Source organism: Alternaria arborescens, assembly GCF_004154835.1.
Source record: "Alternaria arborescens strain FERA 675 chromosome Unknown contig_4, whole genome shotgun sequence".
NCBI lineage: Eukaryota > Fungi > Ascomycota > Dothideomycetes > Pleosporales > Pleosporaceae > Alternaria > Alternaria arborescens.
In genome coordinates this window covers 1,044,874-1,068,547 of record NW_021167859.1, presented here as the reverse complement: position 1 = coordinate 1,068,547, position 23,674 = coordinate 1,044,874, and the positions used below count along the sequence as shown (strand labels likewise).

General features: G+C 52.4%; 6 protein-coding genes across 6 annotated transcripts in view; 4 read left to right on the top strand and 2 right to left on the bottom strand.

Moving 5' to 3' along the window:
• Positions 1–2,131: 2,131 nt before the first annotated feature.
• AA0111_g2454 (putative ABC transporter ATP-binding protein/permease) lies at positions 2,132–6,247 on the top strand (the record flags this gene model as incomplete). The annotated part of the gene is made up of 4 exons (XM_028648227.1): positions 2,132–2,833; positions 2,880–3,417; positions 3,476–5,509; positions 5,559–6,247. 4 exons carry the CDS (start codon positions 2,132–2,134, stop codon positions 6,245–6,247), a joined length of 3,963 nt encoding a protein of 1,320 aa, XP_028510339.1.
• Positions 6,248–6,515: 268 nt separating this feature from the next.
• On the bottom strand, positions 6,516–7,580 carry AA0111_g2453 (hypothetical protein; the record flags this gene model as incomplete). Its single annotated transcript, XM_028648226.1, has 1 exon — positions 6,516–7,580. The coding sequence occupies one exon, from the start codon at positions 7,578–7,580 to the stop codon at positions 6,516–6,518; it is 1,065 nt and encodes a 354-aa protein (XP_028510340.1).
• An 805-nt stretch (positions 7,581–8,385) lies between these two features.
• Positions 8,386–9,162, bottom strand: AA0111_g2452 (hypothetical protein; the record flags this gene model as incomplete). Its single annotated transcript, XM_028648225.1, has 3 exons — positions 8,386–8,480; positions 8,545–9,054; positions 9,102–9,162. 3 exons carry the CDS (start codon positions 9,160–9,162, stop codon positions 8,386–8,388), a joined length of 666 nt encoding a protein of 221 aa, XP_028510341.1.
• A 1,684-nt stretch (positions 9,163–10,846) lies between these two features.
• AA0111_g2451 (Copper amine oxidase 1) lies at positions 10,847–13,221 on the top strand (the record flags this gene model as incomplete). The annotated part of the gene is made up of 6 exons (XM_028648224.1): positions 10,847–11,122; positions 11,173–11,838; positions 11,903–12,037; positions 12,104–12,815; positions 12,870–12,957; positions 13,008–13,221. 6 exons carry the CDS (start codon positions 10,847–10,849, stop codon positions 13,219–13,221), a joined length of 2,091 nt encoding a protein of 696 aa, XP_028510342.1.
• A 438-nt stretch (positions 13,222–13,659) lies between these two features.
• AA0111_g2450 (hypothetical protein) lies at positions 13,660–14,643 on the top strand (the record flags this gene model as incomplete). The annotated part of the gene is made up of 2 exons (XM_028648223.1): positions 13,660–13,714; positions 13,769–14,643. 2 exons carry the CDS (start codon positions 13,660–13,662, stop codon positions 14,641–14,643), a joined length of 930 nt encoding a protein of 309 aa, XP_028510343.1.
• A 1,235-nt stretch (positions 14,644–15,878) lies between these two features.
• AA0111_g2449 (hypothetical protein) overlaps positions 15,879–23,674 on the top strand; it is a gene marked incomplete at both ends in the record, with an annotated part of 29,558 nt that continues 21,762 nt past the window's right edge. Inside the window, one exon of the mRNA XM_028648221.1 lies at positions 15,879–23,660. Coding sequence (XP_028510046.1) covers positions 15,879–23,660 — 7,782 coding nt within the window. The remainder of the gene's footprint in view (positions 23,661–23,674) is intronic.

Sequence of the window (23,674 nt, the reverse complement as noted above, 5' to 3'; positions counted from 1 at the left end):
CACCGATGTAAGCGTAGCTAGCTCGCCCCAGACCACGAGGCGAGGACGCGCGTGGCGGTTGACGCAAGCCATCAATATCCCCAGTCTAGTCGGTGTAGAAAACGTGATTAATTGTCCATGCGAACTAGATGCCCGGAAAGGGTCATATACAGCCTTGTTGGCTTACGTCTTCCAACGGACCTGCAGCTGACACGAAAGAACGAGGTTGTTGTCAGCATTGCACAAGCAGCATGTGGCTTTCGGCGTCAATGGCCGCCCAAGATGGAGGAGTGTCAGGTATAGTAATCGAGTAGTCACTAGGATGGAGCCTGTTGTTCTCGTCGATCACAGAGCCACGGGCGATATCATCTTGGAGTGTAAAGTATATGCCGTGCAAAAGCTGCTTAATGGCCAAGGGTCATGATATGCCCTAATGGCGATCATATGAGCCGCAAAACCGTTGTGTCGTACGAAAGCGTTACAAGTGAAGGCTGTCAATATTTGTGGAAAGGAGGTGGTGGAATAACAATGGCAGGCTTGGAGATACCATCCGCAACCCCAGAGAAACTTGAGGATACAAGATGCCCTACTCAGCACTTGTCATACACGACTTCGGCAAGTGGACGACGCTGTCATAGATCGTAAAGTGAAGCATTCCAAGGTTGCAGGATCGTATTCATGAAGCTCATGAGATCGTTCCTGATCCAAGGAATTCGGCTTTGAAAGCCGCAGTGTTGATGCTAGTGCATATTGAAGAACCAAGGTGGTTTGTCTCCCGTTGTCCCCAGCATATACCGCCTGCATTTACTCATCGCTCCAAGTTTTGGGACCAGCGGATCCGTCCTCGCATTGACTAACTTGGAACGACGTCGGCTTTCTTTGGCGAGCAGTAAATCAGGCTGTCATGATCAACTCGTAAAGGTGGTTGGCCGAGTTTCTTGGAATTGAGACCCGGAAGATTGTCCCCGCCCAATGATAGCACGAAGATAAGATGGCGACCGGAAAAAAGGTGTCGCGACGCAAACGCAGGGGCAGCTGTCAACTACGAAGCACCGAGGCTTCTTTGGTCCCTTACCCAGGTGGATACCATTCTTTCTGGAGATCGAACAAATCCTCCCGCTGCCGCTACGATTGCGCAAACTTTGTTGCTGGCCCACTTGTGGCCGGAAGTTAGAATGTGAGATTTCGGAAGCCATGTGGAGTTGGTTTGCTATTCGGGCCGCAAGACCTGGCCAGCCCCTCACTCAGGAGGCCATCCCGAATCTTTATCGTCCAGACAGCCTCACGCAACAAATCTTCGCAGCGTACGTATTTAGGTACGTACCATCGGCAAGTGAATAGTGGTCCGTTATCTCTTAGGCCTATACCGTGGACAGCTACCGTTCATACACTGAATCAGGAGCTATTCAGTGGTCACTCCTCTTATTCAACATTCAATGCTCGTACCAACGGCCAAGTAGTATCCAATGCATTCCGCGTTTTAGACCCTATCTGTCCTGAAGAATTTCTCGATACGGGATTGGCACGGATAGGACCTCACACGTGCACAAACGACAAGCACTTAGGAAAGGCAACATCACCACTCCATGCGACAATCCCTTGTCCACGAAAGAGTTCGTCTATATTAGCAACACTTCGACATGATGTTCCGGGAGTCCATTGGAGGTCTCGATGCTTTATTTTGCGCGGTCATATTCCATTTGCATAAAGATGCATATCGCGCAGGATTCCGCTACCCAAGATTGGCAGGTTAAATGGAATGTGGCTTCGCGAACTGGGGTCCTTGCCGTCTCCAGTTCTGAACAGCTCAAGGGAGGTGGAACATTTCATCGGCTGTAAGCAGTAGCTAGACTTGTCAAACAGCAGCATTTCTTCGCATTGTAGGCCACTAGCTTGCTGAGCCGTCACGATACGTTCTGGAAGTTCCAGAAAGCACAGCTGCAACCTTCCATCTAAAGCAATATGAGACTTGTAAAGTCCGGCCAAGCCCCTGCATGCAGTTCGGTTGGCAAGCGAGGCGGCGTGTTTGAACATCATCGTGTCGCGTGAAAGAATCTCCGCGCGTTGACATGTGAGCGAAGGATTGATTTCATGCGCGCTTCTCTTTCGCGAACGACGACTGATCATGAACATTTAACCAGAACCCGTAGCCATGGAGTCACTAGAGAAGCTGGAGTCGGGGTCTATGCAGGGCAGATCCGAATCTGCTGCTGCTCCGCCTAAGCCCAAAGAAGAAGACACGACGCTCGCCACGCCGGTCCGCGGGGACTCCACAAGCACATCCCACAACGACAACCACGGTATCTCCTTGCGCGAAGTTGATCCTGTATCCGTGCGATTGGAACACCTTACAGTTTCAGTCGATGAATCGCCAAATGCCTTTGCCCGCGCCTTCTCGAAGCAGAAACAGTCGCCAGATCGCAACCATGTCAAGACTATACTTGACGATATATCGGCGGATATGCCATCCGGAAGCCTCACGGCCATTATAGGAGGAAGTGGAAGCGGAAAAACATCATTACTCAACTCTATGAGCGGACGCTTGGCAGTGGGAAATCGGCTTGCTACCTCGGGCCGGACGCGATTCAATAGTAGTGAGGATGCATCGCGCATTAGAAGCGCATATGTTATCCAACAGGACATCCTCCTTCCGACGTTGACCGTCAGAGAGACACTGACTTATGCCGCGCAATTGCGACTACCTTCTTCTGTTGACGAGAAAGAGAGGAAGCAGCTTGTTGAAGAAGTCATTTTGGAGCTGAGCCTGAAAGAAGCTGCAGATACTAGGATCGGAAACCATGCGCACAAAGGCTGCAGTGGTGGAGAGAAAAGGAGGACAAGTATCGGTGTTCAAGTAAGTTGAGTACGATATGCATAGGAGCCATACACTGACTTCGTAGCTTTTGTCAAACCCTTCTCTCTTATGGCTGGATGAACCGACCACTGGACTAGACTCAACGAGTGCTTTCCAAGTGATAAAGACCCTGCAAAATCTCGCCCGAAATGGACGCACCATCATTGTCACTATTCATCAGCCGCGTTCTGAGATCTGGGATCTGTTTGACAATGTCGTCCTGCTGTCTCGGGGTAGTCCTGCGTATGCTGGTAGTGCGAAAGACTGCCTTCCATACTTTGCTAAACTCGGCCATGAGATGCCTCCGTTCACCAATCCAGCCGAATATCTCATTGACGTTGTCAGTGTCGACAACCGGAGCGTAGAAGCAGAGAAGGCGGCTCAAGAGCGTGTCGGTCGCGTGATAGAGGCATGGAGATTGCATTGCAACAATAGCCTTCAAGAAAAGCACGAATCAGCCACCCCGGCCACGACAATGACGAAAACTGAGCGGCAGAAGCGACGTGCTAGCCAGACATCACTAATCCAGCAGACCCGTGTACTTACCGCACGAACATGGACTGTAACCATTCGTGACCCTATGGGTAAGACATTCGACATGGTAGTTGCGACTGAAACACACGCTAACTCTTTCATCTACAGGCATGTTTGGAAGTCTTGTTGAAGCAATCGGTATGGCGGTCATCACAGGATGGATCTTCTTGCAGCTCGATGGTTCACTATCTGGTATCCGATCTCGACAGGGAGCCCTGTATAACGCAGCCGCGCTCCAAGGGTACCTGATCTTACTCTATGAGACATACCGACTTACAACGGATATCCAACTATTCGACGAAGAGGCGCGACAAGGTGTAGTCAGCATACCAGCATTTCTTATCTCCAGACGATTGGCCCGAATCTTAATCGAGGACATACCGGTACCTCTCATCTTCTCGCTGATCTATTACTTCTTCTGTGGCTTTCGTGCAGATGGAGGTCAGTTCCTCACGTTCTTCGGTATCATACTGCTGCATCAGTATATTGCGGTGTGCTTCGCTATGACCTGTGTCGCTTGCTCAAGACACTTCGCCGGAGCGAGTCTGGTAGCTAATCTCGCATATACCCTTCAATCGATGGCATGCGGTTACTTTATTCAGTCGAACACGATCCCCATCTACGTACGCTGGACAAAGTGGATAGCTTATGTCTTCTATGCTTTTGGAGCTTTGTGCGCCAATGAGTTCACAGGCTCGTTTTATGACTGCCCGTTGGAGGGTGGGCGGTCAAATCCAGCCTGCAAAGAATACGACGGTGACTTTATCATGGACTCTCTTGGTTTTCCAGACAACTGGGTTTGGAGGCCTATACTTGCCCTTCTTGGGTTCGCCATCGCCTTTTATATAGGTGCAGGAGTGTTGCTCAAGTTCTGGAACGCCGAGATTGCGATGGCTCGCGCGAGACCGTCCAATATGGACGCCTCTGCTGGTAAAGAGAAGATGAGCGAGCGTGTGGCGGACAATGTCAGAACAATCGACATTCGGCTGGAGGGCTATGGTATGGATGTTGAAAAACGCTCATTACGGAAGCACTGGACGAAGACTATACTCAAGCCGCTTACTGCCGACTTTTTCCCTGGGTCATTGAATGTCATCATGGGACCTTCAGGTTCTGGGAAAACGTCATTGCTGAATAGCATGGCAATGAGACTCAAAGACGATACATCGACGCGTTACAAGCAGTATGGCTCGATGAGCTACAACGGCCTGATACCAGCTCAAGAAGTCGTTCACTCGATCTGTTCCTTCGTCACGCAAGATGACGATGCATTACTAGCATCATTGACAGTGCGGGAAACCCTTCGTTATGCAGCCGGTCTACGCCTTCCAAAATGGATGTCGAGAGATCAGAAAACCCAGAAAGCCGAAGAAATCTTGCTGAAGATGGGTCTCAAGGACTGTGCAGACAACCTCATTGGCAACGACATTATCAAGGGTATCAGTGGCGGCGAAAAGCGCCGTGTCACGATTGCCGTCCAAATCCTGACGGAGCCGCGTGTTCTGTTGCTTGACGAACCACTGTCAGGCTTGGATGCATTCACGGCGCTATCCATTATGGATGTACTCAGTGGTCTGGCCCAGGAAGGTCGCACACTGATCGTCACGATCCATCAACCGCGTAGCGATCTCTTCGCTCATTTTGGCAACATTCTGCTTCTTGCTCGCGGTGGACATCCCATTTATGCTGGTCCCGCTGACAGCATGTTAACTCATTTCGCCGGCCTAGGCTACGAATGCCCGCGTCATGTCAATCCAGCTGACTTCGCTCTCGATTTAATTACTGTTGACCTTCAGCATGAGAGACGTGAGGCGGCCAGTCGAAAGAAGGTACGCAAGTTGGTCGAGTCATGGAATGCTAGTGTTTACCCTGTTGCTCGGATTGGGTCGATAACGACACCAGCGGAACTGGGAAGTATGGCACGAGAACCATCATCCTTCGCTTCAGCATATTCGATTCTGATTCGACGTGCGACGAAGAACATGTTTCGTCAGCCAGACATTCTAATTGCGCGCGTCATGCAAGTGGTGGGATTGGGCATCGTGCTTGCGCTCTACTTTGCACCACTCAAGACCGATTACTTCTCTGTTCAGAACAGGCTCGGATTTCTTGTAGAGATCGCACCACTCTACTTTGTTGGCAGTATGTATAACCTGCTGTTATCTTTCTTCGTCAAACTAATTTCAAATAGTGCTAAACAACATCGCCGTGTATCCTATCGAAAGAGACGTCTTCTACCGAGATTACGACGATCGCATTTATGGTGTCGAAGCGTTCTTCCTCACATATATCTCCATCACCACTCCATTCGAGATTATAAGCTGCCTCGTCTTCTCAGTGCTCGCCGTTTTCGCCGTTGGCTTAGAACGCAATGCGCAAACGTATTTCATCATAACCTTCAACGCCTTCTGCATCACCAGCTGTGGCGAGAGTCTTGGAATAGCTTTCAACACGCTGTTTACACACACCGGCTTCTCGGTGAACTGTATGTCGGTCTTTCTCAGTGTTGCTCAGGTTATGGGTGGTGTGTTGTCACTCGACGTTCCGGATTTCCTGCAAGCTTGGAACCATCTTTCACCTGTGAAGTGGGCGGTCGGGAATATGGCGCCGTATACGCTTCGTGGACTCACATTCACGTGTGAAGACTGGCAGAGGGTCAACGGAGAATGCCCCATTCAGACTGGAGAGCAAGTGCTTGACTTGTATAAACTGAATAAGAACCCGGAGATGAACCTTATGGCTTTGGGTATATGCGCTATCGTATATCGATTCCTGGCGTATGTTGTGCTCAAGGTAGTCAAGGAACGCTGGCTTGGGAAGTTATGGCGGAAGTTGGGTGGTGGGAAAAAGAGACAGACGACAGAGGCACCTCAAACATAATAGTTGGCACGTTCTCACGCATCACGAGAAGTAGTATAGATCTCCGAAGCTTGGTACCTGTGAATCTAACAGTATCTCCAACGCACCTTTCGCGCTTGTCCTTCACTGAAACGGGCACATGGAAGTAAGCCTCTCTAACCCCATTGTGGACGAAGTCCAGAGCTCGATTTAGTTTACTTGATCAACTCCAACGTCCGTCATCAAGGTACATATCGTGAGCCCTAGGATGGAGAAAAACCTATTCAGTATTTGATACGCAATCCAGCACTTAGATACGGTGACCCCAAAGATGAAGAGAATTGCCGTTCCCCCTATTCCTTGTATTGTCCCATCCAGCATCTTTCAAAGTCAATACCCTAGAGACAGCATCATTGTACTTGAACGTCTGACCCTTTTCCCATAATCCATTGGCTAACTCGATACACTCAGTAACCGCGCAGTTCTCCAACTCATCAGCTGGTGTACCATCATTGCAGATCTGAATGAGACGATTGAGACCCGTAGTGCTTGCTGCAGCAAGCGGCTCTAGAGTAAGTGGTGTGCCTGGAGAAAGCCAAGGGCAGATATTGCCTGTGATGCGATAGAAGATGGTGTGTTCGGCCGACTCAACCAGCATGACGCCCGGCGGGATACCACCGGAAATCTGACTAACGTCTTGCTGTTCAGGCTGAGCTGGGTGGCCGTGGTTTCCTTCAATGAACATGGGTGCTGGACGGAAGTGTTGTGAGCCTGCTACACCAGGGCCCATCATGCCTGGCATCATGCCACCGCCCATCATCATACCAGGCATCATTCCACCGACTCCAACTCCTCCTACCGCAGGTACGTTTCCGAATGCGAGACCTCCACCCGCCCATAACGGTGCAGCAGGAGCAAAAGGAGGGATAACCCCGGCGATGGCGCCAGGTGGTGGTGGTGGGAACGGAACACCGTTGGCATTCATACCAAAGCCTATACCGTGATGAGCACCCGGAAGAAAGTTGCCTGCGCGGACGGGAGCGAGTGGTCCACCGCCAGGCCCCATGTAACCGCCCATTATGCCGCCCATCATAAATGGGTCCATGATGCCGACGGGTGGAAAAACAGGTGGAAACGCACCTATGCTGACACCACCGAATGCTGGGGCGCCGATACCGATGGATAGGGGAGGACCGTAAACAGGGGCGTGTTGTTGTTCTACGACAACTTGAGCTCCTCCTGCAGCTGCAATCGGATGTTGTGCTTGAGGTACTGGACCGGCGTTGATAGGAGGAGGTGGAGGTTCGCGGTTGATGTTGGGGTTGTTACCGACGTTCGCAAGCCAAGGTTGACCGAAGGGAGGGCCAGCAGCCATATGTAGTGAGTGTGGAGGAATTTCAAAGGAGGCAGCGAGGTTTAGTAACTGGCGTTAGGGTGAGCCAGCCAAGCTGCCAAATGCTACGACTTTGAATCAAAACTCTGGTAAGCACAAAAGTGGGAAGACAGTGACTACGAAGCTGGGAAGACGATTCATATGGCTTTTGGGCAGCCTTTTATATGTACACCTTATTACTGAGTATCCATTCAAGGGCCTAGCGATGCGTGAAGATAGAAGTGATGGATGCTACGAACAGCGAGAGGTCCACATACTATTGCCATATTTGAATGTGTTCATCAAGGTAGCGGCATTATGATGGGAACGAAGCTATGTTTGAATGGCGAACACGTCAAAAGGTCAGCATAGGCTATTTTGCGCAAACGGGACTCGGGGATGCTATGGTATCCACGTACTGTTCTTGAGAGTTGGGCTTGCGACAAGGGAGAATCACAGAGAATTTCGACATTTACTGACATCCAATTATGCTTCGTTAATATTCACTGGATAAGCAATAGCAGTGATGGGTATGATGATAACGTGGTGGCAGTCAAGGCCCGGGGTTAATTGGTAAGGCGTTTGATTCTGCAGTCACAATGTGCTATTCATGGTGAAGTGTGGCATGGTGAAGCTGCCAAAAGTGAAGAAGCAAGCAAATTGGAGGAATAAAAGAAGTGTATGCGCAATTTATGCAACAGGTATATACATAGAAATAAGGTGAAGCAGATGTAGGCTTCAAAGCGAGTGCGACAGAATGCCGGCGATCCTAGCGCCCGACCTGTCGCGTGTCTCCATCAGAGTGTACCTAGTATGTAGCGACCTTGGGTCCAGGAACAACGTAGGACTTGAAGTTGTTGTAGATGTTCGCAGTGTAACCAGAGTCGGTGCTCTTGACGTGGCCTAAAAGTTCGAGGTACGAAGTCAGAAAGTGTCTCACAAGCAGTTTGTATGCAGGATTCCTTACCGGGGATCTTGGTGGTAGGAGAGGGCTTTCCAGAGCCGCCGCCGGTGACCTTCACTTGAGCGCACGAGATGTAGAATTGAGGCGGGCTACCAGGGTTATGAATACCGAGCTGCTCGATGCGGAGCAGGTAGTCTCCGGCAGGGATCTGCGAAGGAATGGTCGTAGAGTAAGTAGCACTCATGTCCCAACTAGCCTGGCCGCCAGAGAAGGTGGGGCCGATCTCCTTGATCTTGAACCAGTCGCTGGATCCATCTGCGGCAGCTGCAGAGTCGACCTTTGTCATGTAGAAAGTAACAGGTCCCTGGTGGTAGACCGCTTGGTCTGCGGTGAACGAGACGGTGGAGCCAGCAGCTACCGAGACGGTTGTGGTGCCGCTACCTGAGTTACCTCCTGCATTACACCTCAAGTTCTTATCCGCAAGGTCGGTAACAGGGCTGTTGTTAGGGACGGGGCGAATGTTCTGGAAAAGAGCACCCTTGGCACCATTGGCAGTAAGAGTTTGGAAGATGTCTTGTTTGTCAGTGGACTGCTGGTGCAAATTTGTCGATGAAACTTACAGTGGGCTTGCGCAACGTTGGCAAAGGCCGCAACGGCGGTAGCAATCGCGATGCACTTCATGTTCGAGGTGTTAAGTGAGAGACTGATGAGTTCGAAAGCGAATGAAATCGAAAGTGCTAGTGATATTGGTAGAGAATACGAGAGGATGGTCGCTGAGTCTTAAATACCATTCTTCATAGATCTGAGGCTTCGGATGGCTTCCACGTCTATATTGCACGACGCAGGACATGACCAAAGAGAGTAAACACGAAGCCATGATTGGGTCAAGCATAGAACTCGAAATGAATAAACGTCACAGGACAGCTACGCTGGGGTACTGCAAGGCGGCAAAGGAACCGGGTTGTAGATGGAGGGTGGATACCCACTGCCGGTGGTTGTTAATAAGAATTTCTTCTGGAGCCGACCTTGTGACAGGTATCGACGAGGCGAGTGCGTGGTGGTATGCCAGGCAATATCGCGAGTATGGTATTTGCAATCCAGGACTGAAAATCATTGGCCATGCATGCGTGAAAAGTGCACACCGGGCGAATGGCAGAGGCGGATGTGGAAATGGATGTGGGTTTGGTGTGTCGAGAGAGAAGATTGGCGCGCTTGCTAGAACTGTACAACACTGGACGCTTAGGATAGATTAATATCTGGGGTAATATGTTAGATGAACGTGGCAAAGCTAGGGCGGAACTCGAACGGTGCGAAGGAAAAAAGGAAACAACACCGTTCCTTGATGTTGACCGGGCTCATGGTCGCACATGGACTACGGTAGTACTACGGTAAAATATGAGTCTTGTATGAGCGTCTGAAGTTTTGATGTTTGTGCAAAGAGGTGTTTCACGCCGAGTCATGCAGTGGACGTAGCCATGTCTCGAACGACACATTTGCCGAAATGACAAGCCAAGAAGTGTCGACGGAAGGTTCTCCCAAATCAAGTCTGTTCTGGCAGGTCCTGCAAGCTGAAGTCACATACTTTCTTCGCGATTAGTGTGGATACACGTTATTCGCGACAGTTGGGTTGACTCGCGTACGCGTCTTTCGACGTGCATCGATGACGCGCCGTGGCTTACGACTTCCGCAGTCCTACCAGCACCACCACAACAAAGACGATTTAGTGATGGAAATGTCGGGATATATCTTACGAGGCAACAGCAAGATTGCGCGATTGAAGGCTGTCATTCATACCGCCTCCCTCCAAGCTGCCGACTTAGCTCAGAGACCGCCGTGCATGCCTCAAACTCAAGGGACAGGATGCCAACTTTTTCGTACGAAGATTTGCTTCTGTTGATATCTTGCGACACAAGAAGGGGACTTGACCAGCCCACCAGGAACATGGCCCCGGCGTGCCTAGGCATTGCTGCACAAAACAACTTTGTGGAGTTGGCTGTAGAAGAAAATGTACAACTCCGCGAATTGCAGAGCTCTTGGGGATCCGTAGGAAGCTCGCCACATTGCCTACTTGGAGTAACTTTCCATAATCAGAGCGGGGTACAACACGTGATCGCGTTGTGTCTCGCCTCACCTTCAGCAGGCATCTAGTACTAATGTGGAAAGTCCTTGCGACTATGTGCGATACGGCAGATCCACCTTCTTATCACATCAACTGTTGTGTTCGGTAACATTACGGCATCGAGGGCTTAGGACGCTATAAGTCATCCATATCGGAGTCTTTTTGTGGACTTCCTTTTCTACCGTCTATCTCGTGCTCCTGATAGATCTTTTTTTCTGGTCGTGCATTGCATATACCTATCAAAAAATGTCCACAGAAGCCGCCACCAACCCCAGCCCGCGGAGCGAGAAGTCAGTTTCTGCGCAGCATCCTCTATCGGCCTTATCGGCATCAGAACTTCGGAATGCCGCGGCAATCATTAAAGCTTCATGGCCTGCACACACAGATCTGCACTTCAAAGTCGTTACGCTGCAGGAACCACCAAAGGCTGAAGTACTGAAGTACTTGGAGGCTGAGCATAGCGGCAAGCCAGTTCCATCTGTCTCAAGGAAAGCGTTTGTTAACTACTACATTCGGAATACTGTATGTATTGAAGGTTTCGATGAGATGACATATGGCTGATCATATGGTAGAGCAAGTTTCACGAGGCCGTTGTAGACCTGACCTCAGGGCGTGTCGACTCCAATATCTTGCTAGGACCTTTCGTCCACGCCAATGGAGATGGCGACGAGATTGTTGAGATCGAAAAACTCGTTCTGGCAGATGAGAAGGTGCAAGCCGAAATAGCCAAGCTCGAGTTGCCCAAAGGCACAGTAGTGATTAGCGATCCCTGGATCTACGGTTCTGATGGTGTCGGAGACGAAGACCGACTGTACCAATGCTTCCTCTACTTGAGAGATCCTATGAACTCATCAGAGGCCGACTCCAACCACTACGCAATGCCCCTTCCAATCTCACCTGTTGTGAGCACAGAAAGTATGCGTGTCATCCGGGTTGACTTGCTACCAACTGGAGCAGACAACACAATCAAACCAGTTGAGAAGTACAAGATACAACCGCCCAACGAGTATATACCCGAGGCCCAGACGCTACGAACCGATCTCAAGCCGCTTAATGTCGTTCAACCCGAGGGTGCGAGCTTCCAGGTCGAACAGCAAGGCACATCGAGCGTCATTTCATGGCAAAAATGGAACTTTCGAGTTGGCTTCAACCAGCGCGAAGGCATGGTGCTGTACGACGTCCGTTACGATAACCGTAGTTTGTTTTACCGATTGAGCTTGAGCGACATGAACATTCCAGTAAGTTGTGCCTGTACAAAATGCATATGAGACACAAATTGACTTTGCATTTTCACGCTTGCAGTATGCGGACCCGAGGCACCCCTTTCATAAAAAGAGTGCGTTTGATTTGGGCGATGTTGGTGCCGGCATCATGGCGAACAACCTCAAGCTGGGCTGCGACTGTCTGGGCTCCATCTACTATCTAAGCGCAGTGTTGGTAAGGAATCTTCCCCATACGAACTGCATGTGAGACATACACTGACTTCGTGCACGCAACGTTCAGGCCGATAACAAGGGTGATCTTGTTGAAATGCCCAATGTTGTCTGTGTTCACGAGCAAGACGCCGGAATCGGTTTCAAGCACACCAATTATCGCACAGGCCGTGCCGTCGTCGCCCGAAATCGCGAGTTGGTACTACAGAGTATCATCACCGTAAGCAACTACGAGTACATCCTGGCCTTCATTTTTAACCAGGCCGGAGAAATCGACTATGAGATCAGAGCCACTGGTATTCTGAGCACCCAGCCTATCGACGAGGGTGTGGAAGTGCCCTTTGGTACAGTAGTGCATCCAGGTGTGTTGGCTGTCCACCACCAGCACATATTCTCGTTGCGTGTTGATCCCAGGCTCGACGGCTACGATAATCGTCTGGTATATGACGAAGCGTTTGCGATGCCGCGTTCGGACTTCAACCCCCATGGCACTGGCTACTATGTCCAGGAGACCGTCGTGGAGAAGTCTGGTGGTTATGACATTGCGTACGAGAACAACCGTACCTTCAAGATTCAGAATCCCAACGTGCGAAACCCTGTTAATGGAAAACCAGTCGCATACAAGATACAGGCGCCACCGTTCCAGAAGATCCTATCAGACAAGGACTCATTCAACTACAAGCGCGCCGAGTTTTCGGACCACAACATATATGTCGTCAAGCACAAAGACGGCGAACTGTATGCGGGTGGGCTGTACACCAATCAATCTCGAGGCGGATCTGGTAAGTTGTGACTGTACGAGATACACATGAGACATATACTAAGGTTGTATACAGGTGTACGTTCATGGGCAGAGAGGAACGAGAACGTCAAGGACACCGACTTTGTGGTCTACATCCAAGCGGGAATCAACCACGTTCCTAGGTAAGTCGTGATTGTACGAAGCATGTGTGATATATACTGACCATCTACAGGATCGAGGATTTTCCTGTGATGCCGTGTGAGATTATCAAGATCCACATGAAGCCGGTCAACTTTTTCGACAAGAACCCTGCGTTGGATGTACCGCCAAGCGAGCAGGCGTTTAACAAGAGTAGCTTGCTGAGCGAGCAGCACCAGCAACCTAGTGTGACTGCGACAATTGGTGAGGATGGTCAATGTTGTGCGCCGACGACGGCGAAGTTGTAGGACTGTTTTGATACAATATTATGAATTGTAGTGGGAAATTTGCGTGAGAACAATTTTTTTCATGCTTAGGTGTATTTCAGTGGTGAATGTTTACGACGAAAAGCTGTTTTATTCAGTTGTACACCAAATATTGGTGTAACCCGTAGGAATATGCATGATTGACATTTCAATAGGTCCATGGCACAGAATACTACATACACATTCAAGGTAGCTTTTAGTACTCGGAAATGACTTCAAAGATACGAGCTCCTTCGTAGTCGCGTGCTTGCTGATGACGCGCCAAGCCCTTCGCGCTAGCCATGGTCCAAAGCTCATGCCCTCATGGAAGCCTCAAAGGCACACTCCAACCACTCTCCTCCTCGCACAACATTTCTACATTCCCTTGCTGTCCACCAACAAACACGCAGTGCCTGTTGTGGAATTATACCAAGAAAGATCATGGCGCCCAACGATAAAGCGGGCAGGGTCGTGTTCATCGGCAATATTCCTTATGGTACGCGACTATTCATCTCTCATCCGCACGCGCAAAGCTAACACTTCCCACCAGGCGGAACCGAAGAGCTCATCATCGAAACCCTTGGTCGCGTCGGTCAGGTCCTCAACTTTCGCTTGGTGTATGACAAGGAAACTGGGCGCCCTAAAGGCTTTGGCTTCGCAGAGTTCGCCGACGCTGATGCCGCAGCCTCCGCAGTGCGGAACCTCAACGACTACGATTTGATGGGAAGGAAGCTGAGGGTCGACTGGTCCAACGAGAGCGGCTCCGGCGACAATGCGCCGTCAAATCGCGACCAGAACGCGCAGCCAACCATGGGCATGAACGGCCAACAGCCAGCAGCGCCAGCACCGGCGCAGCCATCGAGTACCCTGGGCCCTCTTCCACCGGGCGTCGAGCTGCCGCCCAACCTCACCTGTCCCGATGCCATCTCGCGCACGCTCTCTACACTCCCTCCAGACCAGCTCCTCGACATCCTCTCACAGATGAAGGGCCTTGTAATGACGGATCCGGCAAAGGCGACAGAGCTCCTGCGACAAGCGCCTCAGCTGGCTTACGCCATTTTCCAGTCGCTATTGCTCCTCCAGCTGGTCGACCCACAAATCCTGACCTCGCTTGTGGAGACATCGGCGGCGCCTGCCCCAGTTGCGCAGGCTCCACCTGTTCAGCAAGTACAGCAACCACCACCGCAAGTTGCGCGACCACCTGTAAACTACCCCGGATACCCACCGCAAGTCGCGCCTACACCTCCTGTTCCACAGCCATATGCGCAGCCTCCACAGCAACCACAAGCACCTCCCACGGACCAACAAGCCTTATATGCCCAGGTCATGGCTCTGTCGCAGCAGCAGATTGACCAGTTGCAACCAGAATATCGCGCGCAGATCCTGCAAATACGGCAGATGTTAATGGCTGGCGGACGGCCCTAGTTACGCCGGCAACGATGGGGACTTTGCGAGAATCCGGAGCCTCGCTTTGATCTTGTTTTGAAGGACCGATTGTTCGACAAGCGGGGCACAGAGATTCTTCGAGGCATACTACTCCATGTAGGGGTGAGTACGACACAGCTTACACCTATAGCACGGGACTTGTTCGAAATTATGAATAATCCCGACCGCCGTGAAAGAGCGCAGAACTTGAAAGTGGAGATGTTCGCACATGATTTGTACAGTCGACATCATCTTCCAGAGGAGGAGGAAACTTGGGAACTCCTGATTCAGTATTTGGTCGAGGTCACAGAGTCTGAATTTATTTCAGACAGCTCAGGCGATGGAAGCAATTCTGAATTGGACGGGCAGGAACGTTGAGAGAACTTGTCGAAGTGTAACTAGTTGCTCTTTAAAGAAGGCTGCATAGCACAGTCGCGATCAGACATGAACTTGTCGCACAACACTTGAATAATGCAAAAAATGCACATCATGTCACACGCGCGCCTTGCTTTTGAAAATAATCCTTGTCGATGAGACTGGGTGGTGTTTGGACTATCACAATCGGGTTTAAATGTTTTCGGCGGCCTAACCAACATCGAACATGCAAGATAACTACATTGACTGTTTCGGCAATTCCCGCGTATCTCGCGCTTGCCAGACCAAGTTTGTAGGCTGTGCGATACTGGAGATATGACTACGAGATGGTTAGAAGTACAGTCGGGGTCTATTTTCGCAAGATGCACTCGCTTCCATCAGGATCAACATGTTCACTCTGAGCGTCAGAGAACAGCCCCGGAAGAAGCCCCGGTAAAGATCCGCAGAAGAAGCGTTTGCCATCGGGCAGCTATTGGCCCAGCCTCGCCTCCATCCCGTGTGGATCGAGCTAACCCTTGCCGCCAACTCACTCGGCTGCTGGGGCTTACGACCCAGGCCGAGCACTTCAGCTGCTGTTGCACCACACCAATCTTTGCGATTAGTACCGTGAGAGGCTGCTTCGGTTGTCCTTGGGCATTGCGCGCATACTTTCCTAGCCATTCTGCATCGGAAACTTGTACTATATCAACACGACATGACGATTTGAACGATTCTCTATCACTTGCGACTGTCTACAGCGATATACCCAGCATATCCCACCAAGAGATTCATCTCATTTGCGCCCGACCCATTGCCAGCACTACTTTATAATAACAACGCACCCGCGCGCCCCGCGCAACACGCAGCATCCTCCCAGCATCATGTGGAGCAGATTGACTGGTAGCTCTGCTGCCTCCAACAGCAATAAGGAAGAAGAAAGTCGCCGCCGCCGTACTAGCGACTCCACGCGTTCCAAGCGCGACCGAGACCCAGACGCTCGCTCAGTCGTGTCGTCGTCAACAGCCCGCAAACCTCCGAGCTCTAGACGCGACACTGCGCCGTCATCATCGTCGATTGCCTCATTCACGACTGCCTTCGACGAGATGCCGCGCTCACGGGCCACAACAACCAACCCCAACAGCGATCCCTACGACGACGACAAGCGTCGCGACGATCGCCGCAGCAGCTATGCCGAGTCGACCAGCTCCACACTGCGCGAAGACAAGGACCGGAAGAAGGGCAAGGACAAGAAGCTTGAGAAGCGCCGTTCGACGCGTTCGGTGCGATCGGGAAGTTTGTCGCAAAGTGGCGCTGGCTACAGGGGCGACATTGTCGACAGCCCCAAGCAAGCACAGCGCAGCTTCAGCGGCCAGATTGGCAGCGACGGCTTCTCGCAGTTCCCAGGACAGGCAGGAGCGCCCATGATGTCGGGCGCTCTGCCAGTGGGAAGCCACCACCCACCACCGCACCCTGAAGACTTGGACAATCACGTGCAGAGCCAGTTCCCTGGACAGAACCCGGCGCAGTACACCTCGAGTGCGCTGCCTGGCGGCCATCCCTTTGGAGCGGCTGCCGAGTTTTACAACGACCAGGGCCAGTCTGTCCATCAGCAGCCAGGTGTGAGGCCTCAGCCGCCTTCGGTCATAATAGGACAGGATACCCCCCATCTCATGTCTGCCTCTGCGCAGCCCAACCCGGTTGCCGACACCGGATCAGGTGCCGCCGCAGACTTCTATGGGCCCAGCACGAGTGTCCCTTCATCCAAACCCCCAAGGCCATCGAGCTCATCTATGCCCGGTGCCTTCGTCGACGACGCCCCGATGCCGGCGAAGCCACCACGGCCTGCATCTTCGTCGAGGCCCGACAAGCCAAGCACGTTCGGTCCAGCTGCTACTATGGCTGGCGGAGCTGCCCTTGGATACGCCATGGGCCACAGCTCATCTAATCATGAACACTCTACAAGCTACAGCTCAGCGAATGTTCGTCCTTCTACATCCTACTCTTCTTACACTAATAATACCACCCCGCCTGCCCCGGCTCCCGCGTCCACGTACAACATGTACGGCTCGGCTCCTAATACTTCTAATACCGCTGCCAACGACAGCAGCTACCTCCCACCCTACGCTGCAGCCGCCGCCTACGGTGCGGAAGGCGCGCCTCCCCCAAAGCCACCTCGGCCAGCCAAACCAGAGAAGCACTCGTCTGGCAGTATCGCTGGATTGTACGCTGCTGGCGCTGCAGGATTGGCGGCTTATGGCTTGAATCAACATAATTCACATTCTCACAACCACAACCACAACCACACCCATACCAACACACACTCGCACAGCACCTCTCACCACTACACGTCGATACACGGACCCAATGGGCATCAGCATAATGGTGCTCCACATAGTTCGTATAGCTCTGGCGGCATGGCTCAGCAGCATCAGCATACTGGGCCCGTTTCTAAGTTTGTCGACTGGTGGAAGGATTACGAAGACGTGCAGAAGATGGAGGAATACACCGAGTACATCGGAGTCTGCAAGGGTTGCTTTGATCCTCGCTCATCCGTCTTGGACGCTCCACGCAAGCACCACTATTACAGAAAACGATCCAGTGAGTTCATGCGGCCATCTGGTGGCATCGAAAAACAATCCCGTTACTCGCTCAAGGAGAAGAAGTCTTACGGCTCTATCTCTTCGGGTGAGGAGCGCCGAAAGACCAAGAGCAGTGCCGCAGGCTGGGTAGCTGCAGGCCTAGGCGGAATTGGCTTGGCCAAGGCTGGAAAGGCTGTTTTGACTGCCGGCCGCGACGACTTTGATGATACCTATAGCATCAAGTCTGGACGCTCAAGAATCTCACGCCGCAGTCGCAGCCGATCGAGGGACCGCAAGAGTTACAGCTATGGCAGCTCTGGCATCCGTCATCGGAGCAATTCTGCTGATCGCATGTCCATCATGTCAGTGGGCGTCACGAACGACAAGAAGGACCGTAAGGATTATAAGATTCGCCGTCATTCCCGATCGAGCTCCAGTTCAAGTAACAACTCTGGACGTGGCAAGACTGGCTTGATCGGCACTGCTATCGGCGCTGGTCTCGCAGGCGCCGCCCTTGGAGCGGCTACCAGGAGGAAGCACTCTAGCCGATCCAGGTCGCCTAAGAGGGTACAGGTTATACACCCCCGGAGAGATAGCAGCGACGATGAGCGCCGTAGGAGGAGATCCCATCAACTTCGACGGAAAGCTTCTCGAAGCTCAACATCTGGCGCCTCCGTCATCGAGATTGGCGACACTCACGAATCACAGGGTGGTTTCTTCAATGGTTTCTTCGCTGCACCCCCTCCAAAAGAGAAGCGAGTCAACACCACGAGTCTCAAGAAGAAAAAGAAGGGCTTTTTCAATTTCAGCAACAACTCGTCGTCCTCATCCGACTCTGAGATGGCATTCGGCACCGGCTATGTGAAGAGGACGCGCCGACGATCATCAGGACGAACATCAGGACGGTCATCACCTAAGAGACGGAACTCGGATGAGCGATTGAAAGCCTCTCTTATCGGTCTTGGCACCACTGCCGCTGCTATTACCGCAGCGAAGGCTGGCAAAGGTAAACGCCACAATGAGGTTGTTGCTGTAAAGGAGAACCGACTCGGTCGCAAGACAAGCCAAACCTCACGACCTGGCTCCCGTTATGGAGACGACGAGTGGGAGGATTTGCCGGATGATGGTACTTCAGACTCCTCGAGTGACGGCGGTCTCGTTTACGGTGATTACGCCCTGAAGAAGACCAAGAGCAACGACTCCATCGGATCCAACGATTCAGGGACCAACAAATGGGGCTGGCGTTGGGGTTTTGGCAAGAAGAAGAGGAGGTCGTCCAATAATCTCTACGACAACATCGCTAGTACATCTCTTATTGGACCTACCGCAGCTGGTGCCGCAGGCGCTTTGACTGGCGCAGCTGTTGCAGCTACTCATGGACACCACGACAGTGAGTCTAGTAGCGCGCAAACACTGCAATCGGTTTACCCTGTTGCACCTCTTGACCCCAATGCGTCGTTCGATGCACGCCGCACAAGCTCTATCGTCACCAATCAACCTCCGGTCACCCCAGGCCCTGGTCCTGTCCCCATCCAGCACCCTCAGCCGGTGCAACAAGTCCCTGGATCGATTTATTCAACACAAGCGCCACCACAATCTGGCTACACTGCCCCTGCAGGCCCACCAGTCTTCTCACAAGCACCATACCCACCTCCGTACCCCATGCAATCTCAAGTTCAAAACATCATTGTTCAAAGCCCTCAGCATCCTCAATTCCGTCGAGCGAACTCTTCGCCTATTCAGAGCTCATCGTGGAAGCGGGATGCGGCTATGGCAGGACTTGCAGCGACTGCTGGGGCTGCCGTAGTGTCCGCACTGAAACACCCTGATCGCCCTCCTAGTCGCCCACCATCCGCGAATAGCAATGTCCGCTTCAACCTAACGCAAGAGCAAGTAGACAAGGAGCAGCGTGAGCGACGTAAGGAGCAGGACCGCTTAGACGAAGAAGCCAATCGTCGTCGAGAACAACAAAGAATAGACGATGAGGCGCGACGAGAAGAAGAAGACCGTATTCGCCGAGAGCAACAGCTACGCGATGAGGAGGCGCGACGAGAAGCAATCGCGCGACGTGAAGAAGAAGATCGCGTTCGAAGAGAACAGCAACTGCGAGAGGATGAGGCTCGTAGAATCGAGGAAGACCGTCGGCAGACACTGCTTCGCTTGGAGGAAACAGCACGTCAAGAAGAAGAGCGCCGCCGTGAGGAAGACGAACGGCGTCGCCAAGAGTTGCAACGGCAGCAGGACGAGGCCCGCAAGTTCATGGATATCGAACGCTTGGCTAGGCTTGAGAACGAACGTCGTCGTGAACAACAAGAGGCTCAGGCACGCCAGGCTCGAGAAGCAGAAGATCGAGAGCGTCAGCAACGGATAGCCCAACTGGAGCACCAGCGCCAGCTTGCAAGCGAGGCAGCCGAAGCTGAGCGGAGACGAAGAGAGCGACTTGAAGCCGAGCAAGAAGAAGCTGCTCGGGCTGAGGCTGCTCGACGCGAAGCTGAGCAAGAAGAAATAGAGCGACGTCTTCGAGAACGCGAAGGGGACTATATCGATCGCTATCCGAGCAACCGAGCGCAGAAGCTTGTACAACAACCCCTGGGAGGCTCCATTGCTTTACCTGCCACTAGTGCCCAGCGAAAGGAGCAGGAGCTGCAAGACCGTGAACGTCAAGCATCCAAGTCCGACAAGAAGTCTTCTGTTGCTGGCGCTGTAGCCGCTGGCGCTGCCGCAGCAATCGCGACTGCGGCGATCTCGTCCTACAGGGACAAAGAGAAGGAGAGAGAGCAAGAAAAAGAACGGGAGCGTGAGAAGAAGCGCGAGCGCAAGCGGGAGTCCTCCTCATCGAAGTCGTCGTCTTCGAAGAGCAGCAAGAAGCGGGAGTCAACCAGCGTCAAGACCGTTGAACCTAGCAAAATCGAGCAGGACATGTTCGACGATGAGATCTTTGACCCCAATATCTTCAAGCAAGACAACTCTCGCCAACAAGCTCGCGACGTCTTACAAGACTGGGAGGACAGGTACTCTGCCGAGCCAGTCTCTCAAGCTGACTTCTTCGCGCCGAAAGAGCTTCTGACCAACGACAACCTACCAAAGGTTCATCCCGTAGACCCGAACGAGGGTGCTCCTGACCTTCCTGTGTACCAGTCATATGAAGACTACCCGATCAGCCAACCCAAGATTCCACCGTATCCTCCATCGTATTCGTTCACGGCCACCAGGAATGGTCGGCCTTCTCAACCACAACCGCCGCCTGTACCTTCGCTGAACCTCATTTTGCCTACACCCCCCGGTAGTCGCGCACCCTCTGTGCGTAGTCCATCGCCAGCAGTGGAGCCTATCAGGGAAACCAGGCGCGAGCCAAGGGACGACGAGTCAAATCGAGCAAGATCTAGAGTGAGTTGGGGCGAGAACCAGTTCCACCACTTTGATGTCCCCACTCCAGAGTCCTACCGCGAACAATTCGTCTCTGACGGCGACCTCAAGTCGCGTGAATCGAAGCAACCTGCCGACGAGACCACAGTTGAGCGGGAGACGTCTAAGCCTCATCAGACTACGTCTACTTATACACCCTATCGCCCAGAGATGTCAACAGTGCCAGAGAGCAAGGAGACCGCACCTAGTACACAGTATGTTCGTGACAAGGATGACTCCACGTGGGACAGTGTCGTGGATGCTGCTTCCAAGAAGAGCAAGACCAAGGAAAAGAAGTCCGCGGCCGCCGCTGCGGCAGCAGCTCTTACCACTGCAGCGGTTCTTTCTAGAGAAGAAAATGATGAACGCGACTTGCGTGACTTCAGACCCACCGCGTCCAGCTTAAGCAACCCGTTTTCTGATGCGAATATGGCGCCTTCCACCATTGCTGCATCAACTACTTCGGCATCAACCATTTCGGCAGCACCGTCGTGGCCTTCCACTATCACTCCGTCGAACATCTCAGCAGCGCCATCGTGGCCTTCCACTATGTCTCCATCAACTATCTCGGCGGCACCGTCTTCCACCATCTCTCCATCGATCATCTCTGCTGCACCATCTACGAGCAGTGTGCAGACAGCATACTGGCAGCCTGAACCAGAGCGCAACGCGTGGAGAACCCCCCAGCAGGACCCAATTGGACCTGGTTTTGTTGAAGGAGAGGTTTCTACACCACCAGCGATCATGCACATGCCTGGTGGTTGGGATGACATGCCCGAGTCTGAAGTACCCGCAGAGGGGCCCTCAGCATACTCGACGAAAACGGACGTAAAGGGTAAGGACAAGTCTAAGGATACTGATGAACGTGTAGCTATGCAGAATGTCTCTCGACGTGGGGACGCAACACCCACCGTGACTTCCGCACCAGTCAAAGAGAATGAAGCCGAGCCAGAGGTCAAGACAAGCAAAAAGGACAAGAAGAAGAAGTCCAAGAAGTCATCGAAGCGAGCTAGTGTAGATACATGGGAGATGAGCGAACCCAGCCCACCATCAAGCCCGATTATCGAGCGCGATCCCAGGGACATTGAACCTTCCAGAGACCCCAGAGACATCGAGCCATCGCGGGATCCCAGAGATATCGAGCCTACTCAACGCGCTGAAGCCTCGCGTGCCCCTGAATCATCTCGCTACAACGAGCCATCTCGATCCGCCGAACCACCACGACTAGGAGAAGCATTCCAGGAATCACCCAGCACTTCTCCCAAGAAAAGCTCTCGTCAGGAGGAGACCAGCGGCAGTAAATCTGCTACTGCCGCAATGGCCGGTGGGTTCGCTGCTCTGATGGGTATGACTATGAACCAGGATCAGAACAGGATGGCCTCAGACCTCGAGCGTGCCAGGAAAAATTTGGAGTCTACAGAGAAGAACAATTCTCGCAACTCTCCTGTGTCTCCGACAAACGGTGCACGCGCACTCGAAGAACACGAGAAGAATGTAACGATTCCAAGCTACGCATTCGAGGGTATCGACGAGTTAGCCGACAAGACACCGAGACCGAAGGTTCAGAAAAGACATAGCAGCGGCAAATGGTCACCAAGCATTAGTTCTCCTCTCAGGACCGAGACGAAGTATGACGACTATATGGGCGCTCGTACTATTCCTGATCCTTCAAGATATCAGACTATGGTCGAGGCTCCAAAGGTCCCCACTACGTCACCTTTCACGACGGCACCTGAGCCACCCACCACTCGTAACGTAAATGACTCTGGCTACTATGCTCCCGACGACACGCCACGAAGGGAAAGCAACGATAAGGAATCTGACGGATTCTTTCCCACAGGCTCCAACGACAAGGAGAGGGACAACTATGCTCGAGACGAACGCGATCAGGACAACGATGACAGATACGACGATGATTTCGACGACAGGTCACGTAGATATGATGACGATGACATCGGTTCGATCGCCTCTCTGAGTTACAAGTACGAGGACCCAGACCGTGAAGAGAGACGCCGTAGACGTCGGGAAGCCAAGTCTGAGACTCGTGAGAAGAGCCATGATCGCGGTTACGATCTTGAGGAGGGCGGTGAACGAAGGCGACGTCACCGGCGCCATGAGACTGAAGATGGTGATGATGACTGGGACACGAAGTCTGCCGTCTCCGACACTCGTTCAGAAGTTCCTGGCGAACGACGACGCAAGCACAAGAGGAGGGAAAGCGAGAAGGACATATCACCCGAGAGCAAGAGAAGGTCGCGCTCGTCAGCAGCTTCCGAATACGGCGACTACGACGATGACCACAAATCTTCACGAAGACGCTCTAGGCGAGATGACGACATGGTTTCTGTCGTATCCTCTATCCCAGACCTAGACGAGGATCGTAGTTCAAGAAGAGAGAAGGAGAAACGCCCAAGTGGCTTGCTAGGCCTGTTCAGCAGCAAGTCGAGGGAGAACCTGGCCGAAGCTTCGAGCAAGTCCTCGAAGTCAAAGGACGACGACGACGAAGAACGCAAACATCGTAGACGGAAGCATCGGTCGGATCGCGGTTCCACTTACGGCGGCTCAGACGATGATGACATGCGCTCCACGATCTCAAGCAGTAGTCGACGCGAGAAGAGGAGCAGTCGCAGTCGCAGTGAGAAAGGAGATGGAGACAGGAGGGATGCTTATGACGATAAGGTACACCGCTCTTC